Source organism: Erinaceus europaeus, chromosome 8, assembly GCF_950295315.1.
Source record: "Erinaceus europaeus chromosome 8, mEriEur2.1, whole genome shotgun sequence".
Classification (NCBI taxonomy): domain Eukaryota; kingdom Metazoa; phylum Chordata; class Mammalia; order Eulipotyphla; family Erinaceidae; genus Erinaceus; species Erinaceus europaeus.
In genome coordinates this window covers 83,915,405-83,940,671 of record NC_080169.1, presented here as the reverse complement: position 1 = coordinate 83,940,671, position 25,267 = coordinate 83,915,405, and the positions used below count along the sequence as shown (strand labels likewise).

Below are 25,267 nucleotides of genomic sequence, written 5' to 3'. Positions count from 1 at the left end.
GCCTAGCCACAATACCAGTAATGACATGATTCTGAAGGGATTTGAAATTCTATCGCAACAAATTTATTTCTGTTTTCCAACATATATTCAAAGCAATACTTTAGCATTGTAATGTAGTCCTTGATGGGACTAAAGTAAATCCATCATACTAAACTGAAATGTTTCTGGCAGATGTCTATTCTGTAGCAATCAAATGTGTATACTGTAATATATGACAACCACAGTGCTACTTCTAGTTGTAACACTTGCAAGTATAATACTTTATTAATGCAAACTCAGAATGTAATTATGCAATATATTACCCCATCATATTTTGTTCATCTAGAAAAAACTTTTTATAGTCTGCCAACTTCCAAATAATGAGAATTTTTTGGCTAATGTAGAAAGAATGCAGTTTTTTCATTACATAGATGTGCAGGAATTTTGGTACTTAAAAAAGCACATACTTGTTGAAATTTAAGGAAGCCAAAAATGAAATGTTTTATATTATTATTAACTTTACTCCACACAGAAATAGGCATTTGTTAGGTGGGTACTCTTTAAAGAAGAAATTATAAAAATGCTAGCACTCTGCACTGAAATATTATGGAAATAAATGAGCTTTGCAGATATTCTTTGTCTAATTATCTATACGTATACTTCATTATTATTCTACATTTTAGAACATAAAAGGGTTTTTAAAAGAAAGTGTAATCCAAGTGAAGAAACCTTTTTTGACTTCATAATAATGAAAACATCAGCAGTTAGGATCCCTTTTATTTTATGACTTCTCCTTAAAAAAAAAAATCATGAAATCAGAATGCACAAATTTTTATATCTTGCAAATGTAACTTTTTTACTTATGGCTTGTATTTTCCCTTTGTCTTGTTTCCTGTACTTTGAATCATGAATAATTTTTTATGAACTTATTAGAGTTCACTCACATTTCATGAACAAGTTGACATGTGTAAATGCAATTTCTGTCAAGCTGCTGTATTGTAACTTCCTCTTATATGTGAGACTATTCACTAGAGAGAAAAAGAAGCCAAGTGGTTTCCATTTTATCCTACATACATTCTTCTTTTTCTTTCTTTCCTCTAAGGTTATCGCTGGGGCTCTGTGCCTGTGCTATGAATCCACTGCCCCTGGTGGCCATCTTTTTTCCATTGTTGTTGCTACTGCTGTTTTTGTAATTGGATAGGACAGAAATTAAGAGAGGACAGAAAGACAAAGACGGGGAGAGAAAGACAGACACCTGCAGACCTGCTTTACTACTTGCTAAGCGACCCCCCTGTAGCTGGGGAGCCAGTGACTCAAACCCGGATCCTTGTGACAAACCTTGTACTTCACACTATGTGCCATGCCAGTAACCGCTTAACCCAATGTGCTACCTCCTAGCCCCCGCCTTTATTTATCTTTATATTTATTTAAAGAGAGTATATTAACACCATTCCCACCACCAAAGGTCTGTGTCCCTCCAGTGAAGTTGAACATGTACCCTCACCCTTTACCCAGAGATTTTTACTTTGTGCCCTACTCCAAACTCAGATTCTGCTGAGTTGCTCTTTCTGTTCTTTCTCAACCTCTAATTATGAGTGGTATCATCTCATAATCATTTTTGTCTTTCTGACTTATCTCGCTTAGCATAATTCCTTTACCTCCATCCAGATAGGTCAGAGAAGGTGGGTTCATCATTTTTAATAGCTGCATAGTATTCCATTGTGTATATATACCACAGATTTCTCAGCCATTCATCTGTTGTTGGGCATCTAGTTTGCTTCTAGGTTTTAGCTATTACAAATTGTGCTGCTATGAGGATAGGTGTACACATATCTTTTTGGTTGGGTGTTATGGAGTCCTTGGGGTATATCCCTAGGAGAGAAATTACAGGGTCATATGGAAAGTCCATGCCTAGCCTTGGGAGAGTTCTCCAGACTGCTTTTTACAGAGGTTGGACCAATTTACATTCCCACCCAAAGTTCAGGAGAGTTCCTTTGTCCCCACAGCCTCTCTAGCATTTGTTGCTGCTGTCCTTTTTGATGGATGCCATTCTCACAGGGGTGAAGTGGTATCTCAATGTTGTCTTTATTTGCACTTCTCTGACAATCAGTGACCTGGAGCAATTTTTTATGTGTTTGTTAACCTTTTGGATCGCTTCTGTAGTGAATGTCCTGTTCACCTCCTCTGCCCATTTTTGGATGGGGTCATTTGTTTTTTTGTTGCTAAGTTTGCTGAGCTCTTTGTGTATTTTGGTGATTAGTCTCTTGTTTGATGTATGGCATGTAAATATATTCTTTCATTCTATAAGGGGTCTCTTTGTCTGTGTGATGGTTTCTTTGGCTGTGCAGAAGCTCTTCATTTGAAGTAGTTTCATTGATTTGTTTTTGTTTTAGTTTTCCTTGCAAGTGGGTTTGTATCATCAAAGATGTCCTTGAGGTTTAGATGGAAAAATGTTCCACTAATATTTTCCTCTAAGTATTTGACAGTTTTTGGTCTAACATCCAAGTCCTTCATCCACCAGGAGTTGATTTTTGTTTCTGGTGAGATAAAGTGGTTCAGTTTCATTCTTCTGCATGTTTCAACCCAGTGTTCCCAGCACCATTTATTGAAGACAGCCTCCTTTCTACATTTAATATTTTGGGGCTCTTTGTCAAAACTTAGATGTCCATAGGTGTAGGAGTTTATTTCTGGGCTTTCAGTTCTGTTCCACTAATCTGTGTGCCTATTTTTCTTGCAGTACCAGGCTGTTTTGATGATGATGGCCTTAGAATATAGTTTGAGATCTGGGAGTGTGATGCCTCCATTTCTGTTTCTTTTCCTCAAGATTGTTTTGGCAATTATAGGTGTTTTCTGGTTCCAGATAAATGATTGTAATTTTTGTTTTATTCTCTTAAAGAAACTTGATGGGACTTTGATGGGTATCATATTGAATTTGTATATGGCTCTGTGTAGAATATTCATTTTGATGATATTAATTATTTCATCCATGAGCATGGGATGTCTTTGCATTTCTTGGTATCAATTTCTATTTGTTTGAATAGCAACTCATATTTTTCAGTATACAAGTCTGTCACTTCTTTGGTCAGAATTATTCTTAGATATTTTATTGATTTTGCTACAACAGTAAGTGAAACTGATTTCTGGATATCTTATTTGGACTTAGTGTTTGCATAATGAAATGCCACTGATTTTTGTACATTGATTTTTGTAGCCTGACACCTTGCTATTTTGCTTAATGATTTCCAGTAGCTTTCTGCTATGTTATATATATATATATATATATATATATATATATATATATATATAACTATAGAGTATATATATATACTATCATATCATCTGCAAGTAGTGAGGGTTTGACTTCTTCCTTTCTAATATTTAATTGATTCCTTTCTCTTGTCTGATTGCTAAGGCGAGAACTTCCAATACTATGTTGAAGAGTAATGGTGATAACAGATGGCCCTGTACATTCCCTGATCTGAGAGGGAATGCTTTCAGCTTCTGTTTGTTGAGGATAATGTTGGCTGTAGGTTTGCGGTATATGGACTCCACTATCTTGAGGAATTTTCCATCTATTCCAAATTTTGTAGTGTTTTGAGCGTGAATGGGTGTTGAATTTTGTCAAAGGCTTTCTCTGCATCTGTTGAGATAATCATGCTGGTTTTTGGCTTTGCTTTTATTGATGTGGTGAATGACACTGATTGACTTACATATATTGAGCCAGCCTTGCATTCTTTTGGATAAAACCCTCTTGGTCATGATGACCCCTCTTTTAAAAATATTAATTGGATAATGACAGCCATAAATAGAGAAGGTAAGGGGAGGTATAGAAGGAGAGAGACAGAGAGATACTTGCAGACCTGCTTCATTGCTTGCAAAGCTGCAGGTGGGAATGGGGTCTTGAACTCCAGTATGTGCAAGTTGTAACATGTGCATTCATCCAGGTGTGACATGGGCCCACAATCTTCTGCATAATTGCTAAGCATTTACTTTTTTAAAAAAATAATTCCTTGAAGTTATTTGTATTTTAACATAATAATTAAAAACAGGATTTATTGCCTTGTGTTATCCTGAGTGAAATAAGGTGAGGATCAACTACCAGATAGTTTCACTCATACTTGGAATATAGATGACTAGAGCAAATATATTTTCAATAAAAAGATAACCAGATTGTCCCATGTACGATATGAGAACTAAGATGGTCAGAGGGAGTGGAATTTTGTCTGGGGTAGCAAAGAACTGTAGCAGATCATTTTGTAAAACAATTTTTTTTTTTTTGTAAGGAAGCAACATGTGTGACAAGTTAAACAACCTTTTGGTATCAATAAACCTCCTGTCTCCCAGAATAACAGAAAACTTGAAACATGCTCAGTTGAAAAAATTAATTTTGGGGGGCTTGGTATTGTACCCCGTTGAGTACACATGTCAGCATGTGCAAGGAACTGGATTCAAGCCCCCAGTCCCCACCTACAGGGCAGGGGGGAGGACAAGTTTCATGAGTAGTGAAGCAGGACTGTGATTGTCTTTCCTTTTCTCTGTCACTTTATCTTCCTCTCTTATTCCAATTTTTCCAAGTCTTAGTTGTATAAAAAAGTCAAAAGGTAGGGAAAAAAATCAAACACACCTTTGGAAGATTTATTCATTGATTTTAGTTTTGCTAAAGCTAAACAGAATTTAACTCATATACTATCCAAGAATTAGAACTGGGTTTACTCATAATGTCAATTAAAGAGGGATTCATCTAACCATTTAATAAATTGTCAACCAGTAACTTCTTAATGATCTCTCAGTTTATTTTAAAATGATAAAGCCAATTTTTACTTTATGCTTTCCTTTTCTGTCTTTGTTTCTTAAGTTCCACCTATGAGTTAGTTTATCTGGTGTTCATTCTCTTATTGGCTTACCTAAATTAACATGATTCCTTCAAGCTCCACCCAACACAGAAGAAAAGAGATGATTTTTTATTCTTCTTAACAACAGGATAGTATTCCACTGTGTGTATATGCCACAATTTTCTTAGCTACTCATCTCTTCTTAGATACTTGGGTTGTTTGCCAAGTAAAGGAAGATTGTACTGCTATGAACAAAGGTGTAAGAACACTGATGGGTCTATTTGTTTACTTAAAATAAATCCTCAGGAAAAGAGTTGCCTGTCATAGGGCAGGTCCATTTCTAGCATTCTGAGAAGTCTCTTAATTATTTCCACAAAGGTTGGACTTACTTGGTTTTGGTGTACTACAATAAAGCAAAGGACTCTAGGGAAGGAAAGTAAGGAGCTGGGGAATTTGGGGTCTTGTGTGATAGTTGAGAAGGGCCAGACACTTATCATGGTGAGATAAGAAACTGTATCCATATGTCAACAATGGTACTGTGGACCATTAACCCCTCAATAAAATAAAATTAAAAAGATAAAGCCATCTGTATAGAACCCAAGGAAACATCTATATTAGTAATTATATTCATAATTTCCACCTAGTATGTTCTAGTACATAATATGGCTGTGAACACTATTTCTTCATATATATTTATGTGCACATATATTTATTCATTCTCTCATTCAGAAATCCGAAATATATAAGTGCATTTTTTATGTCTGATACCATGGAGATCCTTTGTACATAGCTCTTAACTCTTTCTTTCAATTCTTCCCATCTCCTGGTTTATTTACATTAAAATACTAAGGACCTGGGAGATCTTATCCTGACATTTATTTCACTATTTCACCTAATGATCATGTATACTATCTTCACCACTATGTAAGTCCAAAGTAGAAAGCTCATGAAGTTTCCTAAATCAGTGAAGCTGTTTATAAACACTTTGAGATCAGTTTTTTTTTTTTACTTACTGAAAACATGATGTTTATGACCTGAAACATAAATGTATTGCAATAAACACTATAATTTTGAATTTAACTTGATATTCAAACTGCTGGTTTGTAAGAAAACTCATAAAATATTTACCTTGACAATTTAACTTCTTTTCCAGAAATATGCTCAATTTATTTCCCCATCCTCTATCTTCTTTATGCTGACAATATCTTAGTTCAGGCCTTCACCAGCTTTTGTCTAAGTGAATGCATATTCATTTACCTGTCTATCTAAATGTATTCCTACTATCTTATAGTTCATTATTAATAATTCTTATATGTATACTAAATAAAATTATATCAGAATATCAACACTTGCTTGAATAAAATTATCACAATGGCAGCCCAGGAGCTGGCTCAGAGGCTAGACCTTTGGACTTAAAAAACTAAGATCCTTAGTTCAGTTCCTAGCATCACATATGCCAAAGTGATGCTTTTGTTGATTCTCTCTGGTGTTATTAAATAATATATTAAAAAGCAACAAATTCCTCAGAATGCTTCACACTATTGAGAAAGGCATTTATGTTGCTCCCTGACTGAACTCAATTCTGCTTCCTCCTGTCACTCTCAACTCTCGATTTTAATCCAACATTACAGCAATTCCTGGGTGTACAAATAAATATTTACTCTTCTCCAAATCTCAGTCTGAATTTTCTTCTTCTGGGAAATTGTTTTGTCTCTCCTAAGGATTCTTATTTATCTTTCTTCTCCACCATCATAGCAATTATAATTGCTTTTATTATAGCTCTTAAATTCTATCCAATTAATACTTCCCTCTATACTGAAAACTTAGCAATGTTACCATCACTTCTAGTGTGGAGCCTGATACAACAGGTGGCTAGTAAATGTGCCTTAACAAATAGGGTAAATATATAAGATGCCAGTTAGAATGTCAGTTTATAAGTTTAGGATGAACTGAATGCCTAAAGTTATATCTAATTTGTCTCAAAACTATTTGGCCCTGACATCATATAGATGCCATGCTACACTGTTTTATTACCTTTGGTTGTATCCTTATAGAGCTCTAATATAGCATATTTCTTTTCTTTTTTTAAATTTGTGATTAATTATAGATTACAAGTTTGTAAGATTACAGTCTATAGCTCCGCAACACACCTACCACCACCAAAGTTCTGTATCCCCACCTTTCCACCTCCCAAAGATAAGCACTAGAATTCTCGTAAGTTATAGAAACATTTGCTTCCTTCTGGGATTTGTTTGTTTAGGCAAGTTCATGTAAATAAAATCTCTAGATTCCACACATGAGTGAAACCATCTGGTAATTTTCATTTCTTTACTATTTCACTAAGCATAGTCACCTCTAGTTCTATTTTGTTCCAAAGGACACAATATCACCTTTTTGATTGCAGAATGATATTCCATGGGACATGTATCACATATTCTGTAACTTCTTTAACCAGTCATCTGATAATGAGCAATGAGGCTACTTCTACTCGATGACTATTATGAATAATGCAGCTATGATGTTATGGGTGCATACATCTTTTCAAATTAGTGTTTCAGTATCTTTTGGATAAGTGTATCACCGGATAATAAGGTAATTCCATTTTTATTTGTTTAAGGAGTCTCCACACAATCTTCCAAATTTGCATTCCCACCAGCAATGTTACAGAATTCCTTTTTCTCCACAACCTCTCCCACACCTGTCATTTCCTGATTTGTTGATGGAAGTCATTCAGGTGGGAGATGAGATCTCAGTGTAGGTTTAATTTGCATTTTTCTAATAAGTGAAGTGGAGCATTTCTTCATGTGTCTGTGGGCCATGTGTATCTCTTCTTTAGAAAATTACCAGTTTAGTTCTTTGGCCCACTTTTTTTTACACAGTTACTTTTGCTTCCTTTGCAGATCTGTACCAGTTCAGTATAGCTGTTTGTTATCAGTCGCTTGTCAAATGTTTGATGTGCAAATATCTTCTCCCATTTACTCAGTTGCCGGTTTATCCTTGTGTAGTTTGCTTCTGATGTGTAGAATCTTTTTAGTTTCATATAATCCCATTTATTTATTATTGTTTTCATTTCCCATGTCCAGAAGGTTAAATCGCCAAATCTTTGATGTGAAGGTTCTGCAAAGTTCACCAATATTTTCTTCTATAAATTTTAGAGTTTCTGGTCTAATCTTTAATCCATTCCTATTTGACCTTTGTATATGATGTTCAGTGGTGGCCTAGTTTCACTTTTCTACATCCAGTTTTCCCAGCACCATTTGTGAAGAGACATCCTGTACCCCACTGAATGGTTTTGGACCTTTGGTCATATATAGGTGGTTGTATATATGTTAACTAATTTATTGGGTCTTGATACTACTCCATTGATCCAAGTTTCCATTTTTATTTCAATCTCATGCTGTTTTGATTAATATTGCCTTGTAGTATAAACTGAATTTGGGGAGCATAAAACTTCCATACTTTTTTTTTCCTCAGAGGTGCTTTGGCAATTTGTGGCTTTTTTTTTTTTTTTTTTTTTGCTTCCACACAATTTTTGGATAAGTTGGCTCAATTTGCTTAAAAAAGATGCCACTGGGAGTGGTCCGGGAGGCAGCGCAGTGGATAAAGCGCTGGACTCTCAAGCGTGAGGTCCTGAGTTCAAGCCTTGGCAGCACATGTACCATAGTGATGTCTGGTTCTTTCTTTCCTCCTATCTTTCTCATCAGTAAATAAATGAAATCTTTAAAAAAAATGCCACTGTGATCTTTATAGGAATTACTTTAAAGGCTAAGATTTCTACTATGGGTTTATTTATGTTGATAATGAAGTTGAGTCATTTCAGCTTGTGGAAGGAGAAGAAAATCTCATTGTGTCTGGAGACCCTAAGATTTCATTAACTCAATCACAAATGTCAGATCACTTGAACCTCAAGCTTGTTATAGTGGCAATTATTAGTGTATGGAGTGTAAGATTATTAAACTGATAGTGTTAAGGTAATTCCTGGAATTTACTTTATGTAGTATAGATCTGGAGGGATAAATGGGATAATAACTAACAGACCATTAAGAAAAAAATCTCACTCTTGATTCCTCCGGTGGGGGGGAGAGACTATAAATAAATATTGGGGATTAAGAAATTGCAGGTTAGTTACTTTTTGATCAATGTCTGTAATGAAAGATAAGCAACAACTTAGCTTTGATTTTCAGTGTCCCTTAGAGTCAATGTCAAGATACCCACTTACATTGGAAAAAACGAGAGACAAAAAACAAGGAGGCAGATCTCATGTCCTTGCAACTTCAAACAGAGCAGTTGTGCTTGAATCTACTAAAGTCTCTTAATCAAGACAGCATTCTAATGGAAAGATCGAAGATTTGAGATGCTTCTTTCTTGATCAATCAGGAGCTGTGTTACTTTTATGAAATAAACTTAAGCAATCTTTCCCAGTTTTTTTTTACATCTGCAAAATGGAAAAATATAGATCCTAGATGCATCACATGGTTGTGAAAAATCAAATGAGAAAATGAATACAGTCTCCTTTTGAAAAGTTAAACTCTACAAATGCCAGGTCCTATCACATTTGGATACTATCTTTGCAAGCTTGTCCTTGAATATAGGGCTGCCAATCATCATATCCTCTTTTTAGCTATCTTTCCTCTACACATGGAGCACTTCACTCAACCCCAACTTAAACATCATATACAAAGAAAAGATAAGCAGTAAGGAAATCCAAATGTATTGGCAATCCCACTGCATGTTAAAAAGAAAAAGCTAGATTCACATTGAACTTCATTTTCGTGGTGCATAACTTCCCTTTCCATAGGTCCTGTTAACTTCAAAGGGAGCTCCGTGCATGTAAATGATTATATTTATTGGATGCGCCAACTCCTTCTTATCCTCCAGGCACAATTAGAAATATCATAGAAAAATGAATGTCAGAGACTTGGATCCATATTTGATATTCTATAAGAAATATCCTATAGTGACAGATGTTAAAAACCCTGCCCAATGATTCAGTTAGAAATGTGTAGTATTTCTTATATCATGTTTGGAATTATTTTTCTCTGATTTTAGAATAATCGTGTCTATGTTAAAATCCCTATGTCCAGATAAGCTAGTTATAAATCTTATTGTTCAAGTGAGTGCTTCTTTGTGATTATGTCATTAACACTATAGCAATTTTGCTTCTTCAATTTCACTCTCAGAACTGTAGGTTGAGTCAGTGTCTAGAAAATAAACTTCTGGGTGACAAGTTTAACATTATATCTCCTAAACCACACAGTATTTCAACCTTGTTATGAATTTGGGTCATTATAAATTTTCTTTTTTTTTTATTAACAAAAATGATTTCATCATTTATTTTTAAAGTAAATGCATGTTATTCCGTAACTACGGTATCGAAAATTAACATTTCCTGTTACCAAAATTTTGATTATTTCTTGTTAGATAGCTATAAACTAGGATTCTCTACAATTGACATTGCCACAGTCAGTAAGAAGAGATCATAAGTGTTAAGGAAGCTGCACTTTTTCATACTGATTTGTTTGTTCTTAAATTCAGTTGTTTCAAAGACTGTGGTGGACATACTTTTAGAACTAACTCTGGAAAAAACCGAATGCTCTCATCTCATCTCAACAATGTGCGTAAGTGGCTGGTTGAGCTCACATGTTATAGTGTGCAAGGACCCAGGTTCGAGACCCCGGTCCCCACTCACAGGGGGAAAACTTTGCAAGTGGTAAAGCAGTGTTGCAGGTGTCTTTCTCTCTAGCTCCCTCTCTATCTCCCCAACTCTCTCAATTTCTGACTGCCTCTATGCAGTAAATAAATAAAAATAATTAAAAAATTAAAAACAAACACTACAAGTATTAAAGACATGATTCCTAAGCAATATAGATCCAAGAAGGTAGGCTAACTCTTTAACAATACATTTTTAAGTGATAAATAAGAGAAGTCTCTCAAATTGAATATTTAGAAATACTGTAAAAGAAAAAGAAAAAAACTGTATATGATTAAACTATGAAAGCCTTTATAAGAAATGTATCAACACTGATGATGGGAGACTTAAAATCTAAAGATTTTTTTATTATTTTGATAAGAATTTTGACTTTCAAAAGATTCAGACTAACTATACTTATTGACAAGAATTATATCAGATGAATTTGAACCCACAATGAATTATTTGTAGGAAATAAGTAAGCAGAGACTGTCTAATTTTAGTAAGTATTTGTAGAGCAAAACAACCCAAAGTACATATAACAATCAAATTTCTAGTGAAAATGTGTGTAAGTAGGATTACTTTGAAAGGGAAAGTCCTACTCATGGTGTCATAACCAATTAAATTCTTCAGGTAATGACCCCATTTGCATAGTGCACAAAACCCACAAGTGGGAATTTTAATGGGCACACCACCTGAGTGCAGTAATTGAGAGTGACACAACTTGAACTAGTTTTGTGCTTATCCCACTGAAAATTCTACTCATATTATTTTAAATGTCAAGCTACAAGTCAAATTTCAAGATGATGGATTTGTTCTTTTTTAAGCACTGAGTTTGAATAAAAGAAATGCTTTAATTCTGTTATGCATTGCATATCTTTTGCTCTAACTAATCTTTTGTTCTGATTCTCACCATTGCTTCATTTTCTTCAGTGATTGGAATTTAATTTTGTACATTAATTTGTGAATAATTACATAAAAAATTATATCCTCAGTAGTCAAATTGCTTTTGGTTTGCAATTTAATATACTTTTACCAGATATGTGTTAAAGATAAACTGGCAAAATGATTTACTAAAATATAATTGTGTAAATATGCCCAGTTATTATTTTTTTGATGCTCTAACAAATTCTAAAATAATGTGTCTTCATGAGTTTTCCCTCCTCATTCACCAACAGTACCTGTATAGATGATCACAGATGCCTTGTCATATGAAGGTGCTACTTTTAAAAGATTTTCTCCTTATCTCTCAAGCACCATTCATGTCCTTGAAAGAACAGTGCATTCTGATTGAGGGATCATGTGAGGTCCACATTAAATAATATATTAAAAGTGATCTCAAGGCTCTTAAGAACCAGGCACACATGAAGGATTGTGCTTTCTAGATTCTAAGATGACACTTTAAAACTTCTTTTGTTTCAGTCTAAGTTTGCTTGAGATGCTATTTGTAGGTGTTTGACACCACTCTGCCACATCAGTAATTGGCATAGCATCCAGCAGACAGGCTCTGTACATCTTTACACCGCAACCTACCAAGTTAAGAAATGTATTGGTTCAATATAAAACAGCAGGCTGTTTTTAGACATAGTTACTAGTGCACAAGCTTTAATATGGCTTGGCTTCATCCTATAATGAGATCTTTTGGTTCCCTGCACAACAGGCTTTTATTCCTTTGGAAAAGGCTATGAACTATGTCAAGTGGATCAGCTGCTTTTGTACACCCTCTTTCTTGGCTTTGGAACATAATTCCTTTGCTTCTACCCCTTTATGCATCAGACAGAACTTAAGAACCTTTTCAATTTTTTCTCAGATAAACTTAGAATTTGTTTGAATTTGCTTCTATTTTCCTAATAATTACATTCTCAGCTGAATTTCACACAAAGAACTGGCTGGAAAGGAACACTTAATTGCAGAGCTATATTTTGTCTTTAACACATGTGTCTATACCCCATGTTGGTAATGTGTCAAAAGATGGTTATCTGAAATGATTTCTTCCTGGTCACCTCACAACTAAATCAAACAATATTTCAACAAAAGACAAAAAGGGGGACTAGTCCTGCTAGTCATAGTTCAATCAGCAAGCAAGAAACTACTGTTTACAACTGGATGCTCAGGAACTACCGTTGTATAGTCTCAGTAGAAAATGTCATACTATTGTCCCTAACTGGTGAAAAAATAAATGGAGGTTTGCATTTTTTTTTACTTGCTTAGACATCCAATATTGGAAGGGAGTGAAGGGAGCATTTTGCTATATTTATAACTCTTATAACCCCAGGGTATCTATTGACTTTGTTAATTTTTTTAAATTTTTACACAAAGTGTCGACTCACTGAAGGAGCAACAGTTATTCACTGGGAACTGTGCAATGCAAAAATGCATTCTGGATTTATCATCAATGAGAGTTTTTACAGAACTTACCCTCCATGGACAAGCTCTACATTGTAATAAAATTTTCTCTACAGTCCCTTCCATTTTCATCAAACTCTAGAGGACTAATATTTAATTTTAGTAGCCTCAATGTTGAAATAAAGTTTTCTTATGGTGGTAAAAATGTGTTCCTCTACAATGAAACTGTTTTATGCTTATGATTCCATTGAGTTACCTTGAAAAAATGTTACTCATCATAAGTATATTAGTTATAAGAAAGACATGAAGGGGCTGGGAGGCATTGCACCTGGTTAAGTGCACATATTACAGTGTGCAAGGTCCTGGGTTCAAGTCTCTATTCCCACCTGCAGGGGGGCTGCTTCACAAGCAGTGAAACTGCTACAGGTGTCTTTCTCTCTGCTTCTCTGTCCCCCTTCCCCTCTCAGTTTCTATCTGTCCTGTGAAATAAATAAGAGGGGAAAAAAGAAAAGAATAAAAGACATGGAGATAAGGGCTAGAAGATGTCCTAATAGTATTTAATCCCTTACTTATTAAAGTAAACAGTAAGTGTGGAGTAAACCCCATAAATCCACTGAAATAAGACACAGTAGAGTTGAGGGGGGGGGGAAGGAGCATCATCATATTTTTATCAAATCTTATTTTGTCAGACTTTGAATATCAAACCAACAGGCCTAAGATATCTAGGTCTTGAACAATTTGAAAAACAGTCTTATTAATAAATAAACCTGCTTTTGGGCAATTGAAAGAATCTAAACATTTAAGCCAAAATTCAAGAAGGCAAGCCACAGAGACTCCAGACTATACAGTGCCATCTGACATTTATAACATTAGAATCTTGGACAATGATAGAGTTTGTGTGTATAAAGAATGGAAAGTTCTTACATAAATGTTGTCTTGGTTACTCCTTAAACTGTTCAGAGAAACTCTTACTTCAGATGAGGAAAATTGGTACAGTTGATATACTGTAAAAATACAAAAGTACCTCCTTCCTTCACAATTTCTGGCTGTCTCTAATAAATAACAAAATAATTTTTAAAAAATACATTAAACCTCCTACCTTATGGTTTTGTTAATTAATCCTTTCTTAAATAAAATTAAAAAATACATTAAAATACACAAATAAAATATCCTTAAACATTTCAAAACCATGCTTTGAAACTGTGCAAAGTCTTGATAAAGTGATAATAATTTAGTTTTCATTAAATATTTAATATATTTGTGACTAGTTAAAAATTATGTCACTCCATAGCCCCCTGTGCTGAACATGGGTCCAGAGCTAACCGTAACTGATGGGGCTTACAGTTAACAATATTCATACACTTTTCCCATATTGGGATCTTCCCAGATCCAGCTTTCTAGACCTTTTACCAACTATGACACTATCTCCCTAGACAATAACCTGGGTCTACCTTCATATTAGAAGTCAGGCTCAGGCAATAACTGGTAGAATCATGGGTCCCTTGGAATATACATTTTTCCAAAATGGAAACCCCAGATCTTCATCTGCAATATTCTTGCCTTTGGGTTCATGATTAGTCAACAATTTGTTCTGCTTTGTATCTTAACTATTTTCAGCTACCAGGTTCCAGATGCTACCATGATGCGCCGGGACCCCACCACCAATGTGTCCTGGAGCCTCACCTGCCCAGATCCCTGCCTGACTAGGGAAAGAAAGAGGCAGGCAGTGAGTATGGCTCCACCTGCCAATGACCATGTTCAACAGGGAAGCAATTAAAGAAACCAGACCTTCCACCTTCTGCACCCCATAATTAACCTGGGTCCATACTCCCAAAGGGATAAAGAATAGGAAAGGTATCAGGGGAGGGGATGGGATATGGACTGGTGGTGGGAATTATGTGGAAATGTACCACTCTTATAGTCTTATCAATATTTCCATTTTTAAATAAAAATTATATAACTAAAAATTATGTCACTCAATCCATAAGCATTCCCTATAGAAATACTTATGATTTATTTTACAGTGAAATTCTTAACGCATGTATCCAATTTCACAGCTCTGTGGTGTATATGTCAGCATATATTTTAAAAATTCACTTATTTTTAAAAATTGAGGAATAATTAATAATAAAGGAAAATTATTTGCTAAAATATACACAAAATGTGCCTTTTGACTTATTGTGAATTTTTGAAAAGTATGATTCTGAAATCATGTCAACTATAATTTGCAGAGTATATTATAGTGTAGTCTATAGCTTCCATAGTTCCTTGTAAAAGATTGAGTGATTTGCATAAGGAAACTAGAAAGTTTTCAGGAAACAAAGTAAAATAAAGAAAAGTTTGAGGTTTTAAGTTATAGCTGTGTTTGTTCAAATTTTAATCAACATGTTAATTAGATATAAAAATAAGATAAAGCACAATTAAGAATTTATTTTTCAAAATTTCAAAATAATATATTAAAGATAAGAAACATAGTTTAAAAATATTTGTTTACATATTTAAAAAGATCAAATTTCTTACTATTTAATGACTGACCATTAAAGAAAAACATTAATAAAAAGAAATACTAAACCGTAGAGACTATTTTCACATTTGTCTATATTTTTTCATTTAACTTTTAAAATTATGCAAGGTAATTAGTGGAATGATTGCAGAATAGACAATATAGGAAAACTGTTGTGGCTATAAATATGAAAAAAATATGGTATCAGTTAATGTTATAGAAAAAACACTTTAAATTGTTCATATTTTCACACATTTTTAGGCTGAAAAATTTGCAGGATAAAACAGTATTTTAACAACTCCCAGGGTCGGGTGGTAGAGCAGCGGGAAAAGTGCACATGGCACAACGCACAAGGACTGGCTTAAAGATCCTGGTTTGAGCCCCCTGCTGCCTACCTGCAGGGAGGTCGCTTCACAAGTGATGAAGCAAGTATGTAGGTGTCTACCTTTTTCTCCCCCTTCTGTCTTCCCCTCCTCACTCAATTTCTCTCTGTCCTGTCCAGCAACAACAACATCAGTGGCAACAATAACAATAATGTCAAAGGCAGCAACAAGGGCAACAAAGTGGGGGGAAAAAAAAAGAACATCAATCCTTAAAAAAAATAAATTCCAGGAAATGAGATGGATTTTTATTTCAATATGCAGATGATACTTGAAACCATAGCATATAAATATGTTTTGGTATATATAAATATTCATATTCTAGTTACTATAAAGTAGTACAAAGGCATTTTTATATTTGATATGACAAAAAAGATGTTCTTTACACAATAAAGAGAAATATAATCATCCTCTAAAATTCTATTTAAATGACACAATTTTAAGGTGTGTTTGTGTATACTAACAGCATTAAATGGCAAATTTAAGCATTTGTTTTTCATCTAAGTTCTTTATGTGATGATGACAGTAGAAACAACTTGTGTTCATCCCATAGGCAAAGTTGTAGGTCACATCTCCAGGTTTTAATTTTAAATCTCTCTTTTAAAAGCACATTTTCAGGTTTTTTTTTTTCAAAAACATGCTTTTTTTTTTTTTTTTTACAATCAAGTTGCCATTCAACTGGAAGAACTGAGGTAATTATAAATCCAAAATGATACTCTTAAGATTTCTATGAGTAATTACATTTAATCAAACAAAATAAAAATTTGGGGGAAATCAAACTTAGTATATAGCACAAAATTATGCTCTCTTTTAATCTGTGCTATACAATATCCTTGTCTTAATAACTATATAAATAGTTTAATTTTAACTCAGTTTAATTCAACAGATTCATTCACAATAGTAGATGTCAAAATTCCTAATTCATTGAAGAGAATATGCTTCACTTAAGACTACTTATAATGCTAGTTAGAGACCAACCCAACTTCCCTTCCTTTCCCAAAGGAAGTCATTCAAATATGTCAAAATCAGAGTATTGGGAACTGAACTGAAAATTCCTTTTATTAATAAAATTTTATTAGTGATTTAGTAGTAATTGACAAGATTGTGGGATAAGACGGGTACAATTCACAGAGTTCCTACCACCAGAGTTTCATATCCCATCCTCTCCATCAGAGGTTTCCCTATTCTTTATCCCTCTGGGATTATGGACCAAATATGTTTATGGGGTACAGAAGGTGGGATGTCTGGCTTCTGTAATTGCTTCTTTGCTGGATACAGTCATTGACAGGTCTATCCATACCCCTGTCTTGTTTCTATCTTTCTACCTCTGGGAAGGTGGGATTCTAGAGTACATTGGTGAGGTTGTCTGCCTAGGGAAGTCAGGCTGGTATCATGGAAAAATCTTCAATTTGGTGGTTGTAAAGCATTAAGGTATAAAGCAGAAAAATTTGCTTAATAATCACGATGCTAAAGGTAAAATATAGCAACTGAAATTTGGGGTCATCGTGTTAGAAGGAGCTAGGAATTCTATTTTGGATATATTCCAAGGGGCCCATGACATTACTAATTTTTGACTGAGCCCAACATCTTACATGCAGGTGGGCTAGAAATTTTGACTGGGAAGATGGTGGCAGAGTTGAGAATAGCCCTAGAAAGCTGGATAAAGGCATATAGAAGCTCCCAAATATGTGAATAGCATATAAATACTATTAACTGTAAGCTCTATAGATGTGATTTGGGGCCCATGTCTATTCATATTTAGCACAGGAGCCTCTGTAACCTCTTCATCCCTGTCAGTCTGAGATCACATTCCATGTTCCTAGCTAGGAACATTCTAGCTGTACTCATTTCAGGACCAGTCTTCGTTGAGTGGCAGAGTGTGTTGACTCAGTCTCGCTTTGGAGAGTGGGGCAGTTTCTACCACTGTTGTTCTATATTGAGGGTGATGTCCTGTACAGGCCCACAAGAGGGTTTATGGTGTTGTTCTATTAAGATGACCAGTGATGGTGGAAAGAAGGATCTGTTAGAGGTCTAAGCCCATCATATCTATATGGGAATCAAAGGATTCCCTGACAAGGGTCGCAGATAATGGGGTGGCTTAGTAGTGACCAAAAGGGCCATTATTAAATTGTGCTGTTCTCTTGCCCTTATCCAGCTTTTGTAGTCCTTAGTTTACCTGACACAGTTGGACTTAAGTGTGATTGAGGAAAGTGAAATAGAGAGTAGGTGAGGAAGGTATCTAGGTCTAAGCAGAAAGTATGTGAGTAAGTACTTTATTGTGTCTTTTTTTTTTTTTTTAGGTCTTTCTGCTTGCTACTCTTATTGAGTCACTGTAGACTATTGCACACTTTAAGGTATATATCTTCCCCCAACTTATGGATACATGTGCACATTTGAGCTATCTCATGGGTCCTGGTCTATATCTAGGTTCTGTAACCTTGTTAGGAAGTGTGCCAGCAGAAATGGAACTAAGGAGTCCTATGAGCTTGGAAAGGTCTCACCCTAGTATTGAGGCTAGAGGGTTGATATCCCACACATGGCATCTCTGGACACAGTCCGAAGTGGAATATGTCGAGATGGCACTGGTTGTATTAATTTGGTGGAGGTCAGCAGATGCGGTATCAAGTAGTAAGAATCAATCAATCAAAGCATGAAGGAAACTGATCAAAACCCCATAGGTTCCAGGACTGGGAGAAATATGGGCTTATAGAGAATGAGGAAGTTTCCTGGATGACTTAGGTTTAAGAAGGCAATAGCTAATTATTATAATCAAGTTATTTGGGAACTTGATTTACTTTGAAAATCCCATGGTTAAGAATTACTGTACTATTTAAAACCTTATCATAATTTGTGTCATTTAATACTATTTACAAATAACTATATTTTATATACTGACAAGGCTGGTTACTTCTGGTCTCCTTGGTCTAAGATTATAGGCGATATTATTAGAAATGTATTAACAATTTAAGCCCAATGTTAAAATTCTATCAGTTTACTCATTTGAAACCTTAAGTGCTTAGACTGAAGGAATATATACTCAGAACTGAAGTCTATGCATTAAGAAGCTCAAGACATTCTATTTTTCCCCTCTCATATTGATTGAATAGTGATTTATAAGGCTATAGATTAATAGAAGAATATATTAACACCATTCCTGCCACTAAAGGTCTGTGTTCTTTCCCCTCCCCACTCCCCACAGTGGAGCTGAAAATCTATCCTTTCCCACCCCTACCCCCCATGACCCCCCTCAGAGATTTTTTACTTTGGTGCAATACTCCAACTTCAGTCAAATTCTGCTCTACATTTCCCTTTCTGTTCTTTTTTCTCAACTTCTGTCCCCACAAACTCTCCAGCATTTGTTGTTGCTGCTGTCTATGATGTATGACATTCTCACGGGGGTGAGGTAGCATCTCATTGTTGTCTTTTTGCATTTCTCTGACAATGAGTGACTTGGAGCAACTTTTCATATGTCTGTTGGCCTTTTGTATGTCTTCTGTAGTGAATATTCTGTTCATATCCTCTCCCCATGAATTGAAAATTCTAATTTAAAGATAATTTGTCAAAGGTATTCCACATTCTTTACAAAATAAAATAATAAAATATTTCATGTATATGAATGTAAGAATTAAATGTTATAGTTAAAACAATTTTTTTATTTCTACAACTGAAGAAAAATACATATTTATAGCATTTTTAAACTGCTTAAGGACACACATAGTTTAGGCTGTTTACTTAAAACTTTGTCCTAAATCTAAATAATTCAGTCATACATCAAATGAGTCACCCATCTTAAGAGGCCTCCTCAAATGCCACAGTCTTAAAGTCTTTGGAAAATCCAAGCTATCATTAGTTGTTGGTGTGTGTGTGTGTTTGTGTGTTTGTGTGTGTGTGTGTGTGTGTGTGTGTGTGTGTGTGTGTGTGTGTGTGTGTTCCTTTCACCTTTTAAGCTCTCCCTTAATCTTCAGTATGTCTTGTGGAATGGTTCAATCTTTACAGATCTCTCCTCTACTAAACTACTAAACTACATACTCCTCTGGTTGTATGAGTGGGAACTGATTAACATTCACCCATGCATCTCAGAAAGAGGTTATACAGGATATGCCACTCACTATTGAACAAGCACAGAGAGTAGAGAATACAGCACAGAGATGATACATTGTGGGTGCTTACCTAGTGTGTGGGCTAGCTTTCCTGAACATACTTTAACAAAAAGATGCTTACTTGCTTTTAGCTGTTAATACAAAAACATCAAAATAAATTGGCTGAAATACCCATTAAGAAATAATATATTTTGAGAAATAAGACTTTGAAAATGATTAAAAGAATGAGAAATACATATTTAAAAAGGAGATAGTTTTTGTCAAAATATTCCTCAAAGATTGCAACCAAGTACAAATTCAAAAATAGGTAAAATTTCACATATTTAACCATGTATAGTACAGAAAAAAGGCTTTTAGGGATTACTTAAAATAATGAGTTAACAGTGCAAGTATTGTGTTGTTTCATGAGAATCTTACCATGTGATTTTCTTTCCATTGTAAAAGACAGATTTTAAAACTCTCCAGTTTTAACACACACAAAAGATAAATATTTATGAAGGAAAACATATTCCACAGCATTCCATACAGATTTCCAAACAGTCTGATGATTCACAACAGGCATCCATGATGCCACAATCCATGTCACAAGGGCAATTACAGTCATCCCCCATTTCATCTCCACAGCAACAGCAGCAGGCTTCTGACGTGCAGATGCCACATGAAGCTTGTCCCAGTACAATATTGCAGAGGGTCAGAAATTCACAGAACAAGCAGGCCAGGATACAGTGGACACAACAGTCTTCATTGTAGTTGGAGGAGTCCACATAGTTGAGAAAAAGAAGAAACACAATATAACATAAATAATGAGAAGACTTAATAAGAATTGATCAAAACAATTCAGAACCAAAAGACATGCATACTTAATATTCTGGAACCTCAAAAAGAAACAAGCTAAATCCTAGATGTGTGATCTGTAGGGTAGTAGACATTGTGTTAAAGAAAAAATGGATGTGTGTGTTACTTAATTATTCTTACACACAGTGTAACAGTTCCAAGTTCTATTTTTCTTATTTATTTTTTTAGTTTGCTTTTCCCCTCTTTTGTTGCCTTTGTTTTTATTGTTGTTGTAGTCATTATTATTGTTGTTATTGATGTGATAATTGTTGGATAGGACAGAGAGAAATGGAGAGAAGAGGTGAAAATAGAGATGGGGAGAGAAAGATAGACACCTGCAGACCTGCTTCACAGCTCGAACAGGGAACCTTATGTGTCTTCTGTACTTAACCCGATGCGGGGCCGCCCGATCCCCTCCCCTGCAGTTCTATTTTTCTATGTCTCTTAGCAATTCTCCTTGTATCTTATTGCTCTCTAGTATAAAATTGGGCTTAAATGATCAATGATATTAAGTCTTTCAAATACAGAAATATCATTCAGTAGTGTTACCTACTTGTTCCAAAACTGGAAAACAACAAAATATGATGCATACCTTATTAGTAATAATTGATTCATCAGTTAAGTTGGATTCCACAAAACTGGAATAAACATATTTTACATTCTAATAAAATGGATTCACTTTCATGATATCAAATTATTCTGATTTCACAAGATTTAAAGAGAAGCAGTAAGGCTTTGATTGGGTCCCAACATACTTTCTAGAACAGTTCTAACTATTTCTAGAAGAGAATTTGTACCTCAGCAAATGTGAATAATGATATAGTAAGTTTGCTTTCCCACTTCCTGTGTGGCAAAGTGCTCTAAATTTCCTTTTCCTGAGAAAACTCTAATGATGCTTCTCCAGACAAAGTTTACCAGACTGACATAAAAAAGGTGAAAAAGCAGATTACAATCCAATACATTTAGTACGCCACATTATAAACCTCTTTCCTTAAAAAATTGGGTAAGTGAAAGGAGTAAACCCCTCTATCTGGGGAATCATAGTAAGTACACACACACACACACACACACACTTAACTGTTACATGACAACTGTCCCAATTTTTCTTTGTTAAGTTGAGGACTATTTTTATTTTGTTTTGGATTTTGTACAAGGCAGGGATGCAGAGGTTACAGATGCTCCTGTGCTAAATATGAATAGACATGGGCCTGAGGTCAGATCTATGGGGCTTACAGTTAATGGCATTTATATAATTTCCCTATATTTGGGAGCTTCTAGTCTTATCCTCAACTCTGACACCATCTTCTCAGTCAATACTCTTAGCCCACCTGAATAGCTAGTCAAATATTAGTAAAGTCATGGGCCCCTTGGAATATACCTAGACTTCTTAGCTCCTCCCAACAAGAAGACCCAAATTTCATCTGCTATACTTTTACCTTTAGGATCCTGGTTATTAAACAAATATGTTCTGCTTTATAACTTACTGCTTTTCAGCCACCAAGTTACAGATGCTTCCATGACGCCAACCTGACTTCCCTCACTAATGGGCAGACAATCATACTAATGTGATCTGGATCCCCACCTTCCCAGAACCCTACACCACTAGGGAAAGAGAGAAACAAGCTGGGGATATCGATCAACCTGTCAATGGTCATGTCCAGAGGAGAAGCAATTATAGAAGTCAGACCTCCCACCTTCTGCACCACATAAAGGTCTTTGATCTATAGTCCCAGAGGGATAAAGAAAAGGGAAATCTCTGGTGGAGAAGTTGGTATATGGAACTTTGGTGGTGGGAATTGTATGGAATTATACCCCTCATATCCTACAATCTTATTAATGATTATTAAATCACTAATAAAAATTATTTTTTAAAAATCTCTACACCAGGGAGTCGGGCTATAGTGCAGTGGGTTAAGCGCAGGTGGCGCAAAGCACAAGGACCGGCATAAGGATCCCGGTTCGAACCCCGGCTCCCCACCTGCAGGGGAGTCGCTTCACAGGCGGTGAAGCAGGTCTGCAGGTGTCTATCTTTCTCTCCTCCTCTCTGTCTTCCCCTCCTCTCTCCATTTCTCTCTGTCCTATCCAACAACGACAACAACAATAATAACTACAACAATAAAACAACAAGGCAACAAAAGGGAATAAATAAATTAAATTAAAATAAATAAATAAATAATTAATTTAAAAAAAATCTCTACACCAGTCCACAGATACTTGCCCTTTGTGTTTCTGTATTTGGCTATAACACCAAATGACTTTAATGGAGTCTTAGCAACTGTGCAATTATCATAAATGAAAAAAACAACATGTGGTCCAGGAGGTGGTACAGTGGTAAAGCTTGAGGTTCCGAGTTTGATCCCCAGCAGCACATGTGACAGAGTGATGTCTGGTTCTTTCTCTCTCCTCCTATCTTTCTCATAAATAAATAAAATCTTTAAAAAAAAAAAAAGAAAAAAAGAGAACATTATTCTTTTGACTGTCCTGCTATCATAGGGAAGATTTTAAGATATTCTCTATATATAGTTCCATACAATTTATGTAATTTGGATGTCAACTGACAGATTATCTGTAGCATCATTTTTACAAATGCCACAGGTAAGAAAAGCAAACACTGAGTTACCTAGGATAGTCTTTCTGTGTTATAGAATTCTCCCTAACTACTGCATCATGATCACTTAAACTTCCTGAACACCCACTTCTCTGTAGTCTTTGGCTTTCTAGAGTCTAACAATGTAAAAGAAAGGACTGGTAGAGGTGCACCAGGGAGAGCACACATGATGTTACCATGCATAACGATTCAGGTTCAACAGGCTCCCTCCCCACTTACAAGGGGAAGCTTCATGAGTGGTGAAACAGAGTTGCAGGTATTTCTCTTTCTCTCTATTTCCACTTACCCTTTCTCAACCTCTTTCTGTCCTATCAAATAAAAGGGGAAAAATTAAAGCAAAATAGGAAATGGTCACTGGGAGTGCTGAACTCATTGTACAAGCCAGGAGGCCCAATGATTGTTCAGGTGGCCATTTAAAAAAAGAGAAAAACAAAACAAAACAAAAGTAACAATGTAAAAGAAGAAAATGCTTCATACATATGTATACACAAACACACATTTAGTCATATTTACATGTCACATCAATATCTGAAAAGATCTCCAGCAGGAAACTCCTTGTTTGTAGAATCAAATATTAAAAGACTACACCCATCTTCCTTTTCATTTTTTTTCAGTGTCAAGTCTACTTTTTAAAAAATATTTATTTTCCCTTTTGTTGTCCTTGTTTTTTTTTTTATTACTGTTGTAGTTATTATTGTTGTAGTGTTGATGTCGTCATTGTTACAGAGGATACAGAGAAACGGAGAGAGGAGGGGAAGACAGAGAGGGTGAGAGAAAGACAGACACCTGCAGACCTGTTTCACTGCCTGTGGAGAAATTCCCCTGCAGGTGGGAAGCCAGGAGCTTGAACCAGCATCCTTATGCCAGTCCTTGTGCTTTGTGCCACATGCACATAACCCATTGCGCTACCGCCCTATTCCCAAGTCCACTTTCATATGCAATAGTCTATGGAACAATTGGAAAATTATCAATGCTGTAGGAGTGTCCAGGTTTATCTCCATATCTCTTTAATGTTATTAGCAGTATTTATCATCAGAATCTAATCTCAATCAGATGAACCCAAGTATGGCCTTGGGAAATTCTGATTTCTAGAATTTCTTAGAATGGTTTCCTTCTCTCTCTCTCTCTCTCTCTCTCTATCTATCTCTATCTCTCTTTCCTTATGTATATATTTATCCAAGTATTTGCCTTACTGCATCTTACAAGTTAAGCCTTTTCTGGATTTTAACACCATTATTTATACATAAAGAAATGTACAGGTCTAAGATTATTATTAATAAAATGGTGTTAGGGGCCGGGTAGTAGTAGTGCACTGGGCTAAGCATACATAGTACAAAGCACAAGGACCCAAGCAAGGATCCCAGTTTCAGCCCCCTGCTCCCCACCTGCAGAAAGGGTCACTTCACAAGTGGTGAAGCAGGTCTGCAAGTGTCTATCTTTTTCTCCCCCTTTATCTTCCCTTCCACTCTCAATTTCTCTCTGTATTATCCAATTAAAAAAATAAAAAATGGTCTCCAGAAGCAGTGGATTGTGGTGCTGGCATTGAGCTCCAGCAATAACCCTGGAAGCAAAAAAGAAAATACTGTTTATATAGTAGCCATTTCTATTAAATGCACTTTCAAAAATATCTAAGTTAACTATTTCAATGAATATTCCATTAAGATTCTAGTATTATATTCAATTAGGGGATACTTAAATATCAAATATAAGAGGAGGGATATATGAAAAACCTAACATGACAATAAAGATCATTTAATTAAATGATTTTTATTACAATATACTTTATGAGGAAATACTGATTTACAGGATTTTTGATGTGACAATGTACACTTCCACATAACTGAATGTTCCCACAACCGTAAAAATAGTTATTGAATGCTTAGATTCTTTAAGATAAGTCAAGACATACATCATACATAGAACTATATCTAATAGATGTATCAATTTAAAGTGAAAATAATGATCATTTCACCCAGTATCTGAAGAAGAGGACTGT

General features: G+C 35.2%; 1 protein-coding gene across 3 annotated transcripts in view; it reads right to left on the bottom strand.

The window, feature by feature from the left end:
- Window positions 1-25,267, bottom strand: part of MDFIC (MyoD family inhibitor domain containing) — a 198,328-nt gene that overhangs the window by 49,713 nt on the left and 123,348 nt on the right. For 2 of the 3 annotated variants that reach the window (XM_060196468.1, XM_016185201.2), the window contains exon 5: window positions 15,962-20,568. The exons of the other annotated variant lie outside the window; for it this stretch is intronic. In XM_060196468.1, the coding sequence (XP_060052451.1) occupies window positions 20,321-20,568 (248 nt within the window). In that variant the 3' untranslated portion in view covers window positions 15,962-20,320. Of the gene's footprint in view, window positions 1-15,961; window positions 20,569-25,267 lie in introns of those variants that run through there. 3 annotated transcript variants of the gene reach the window in all.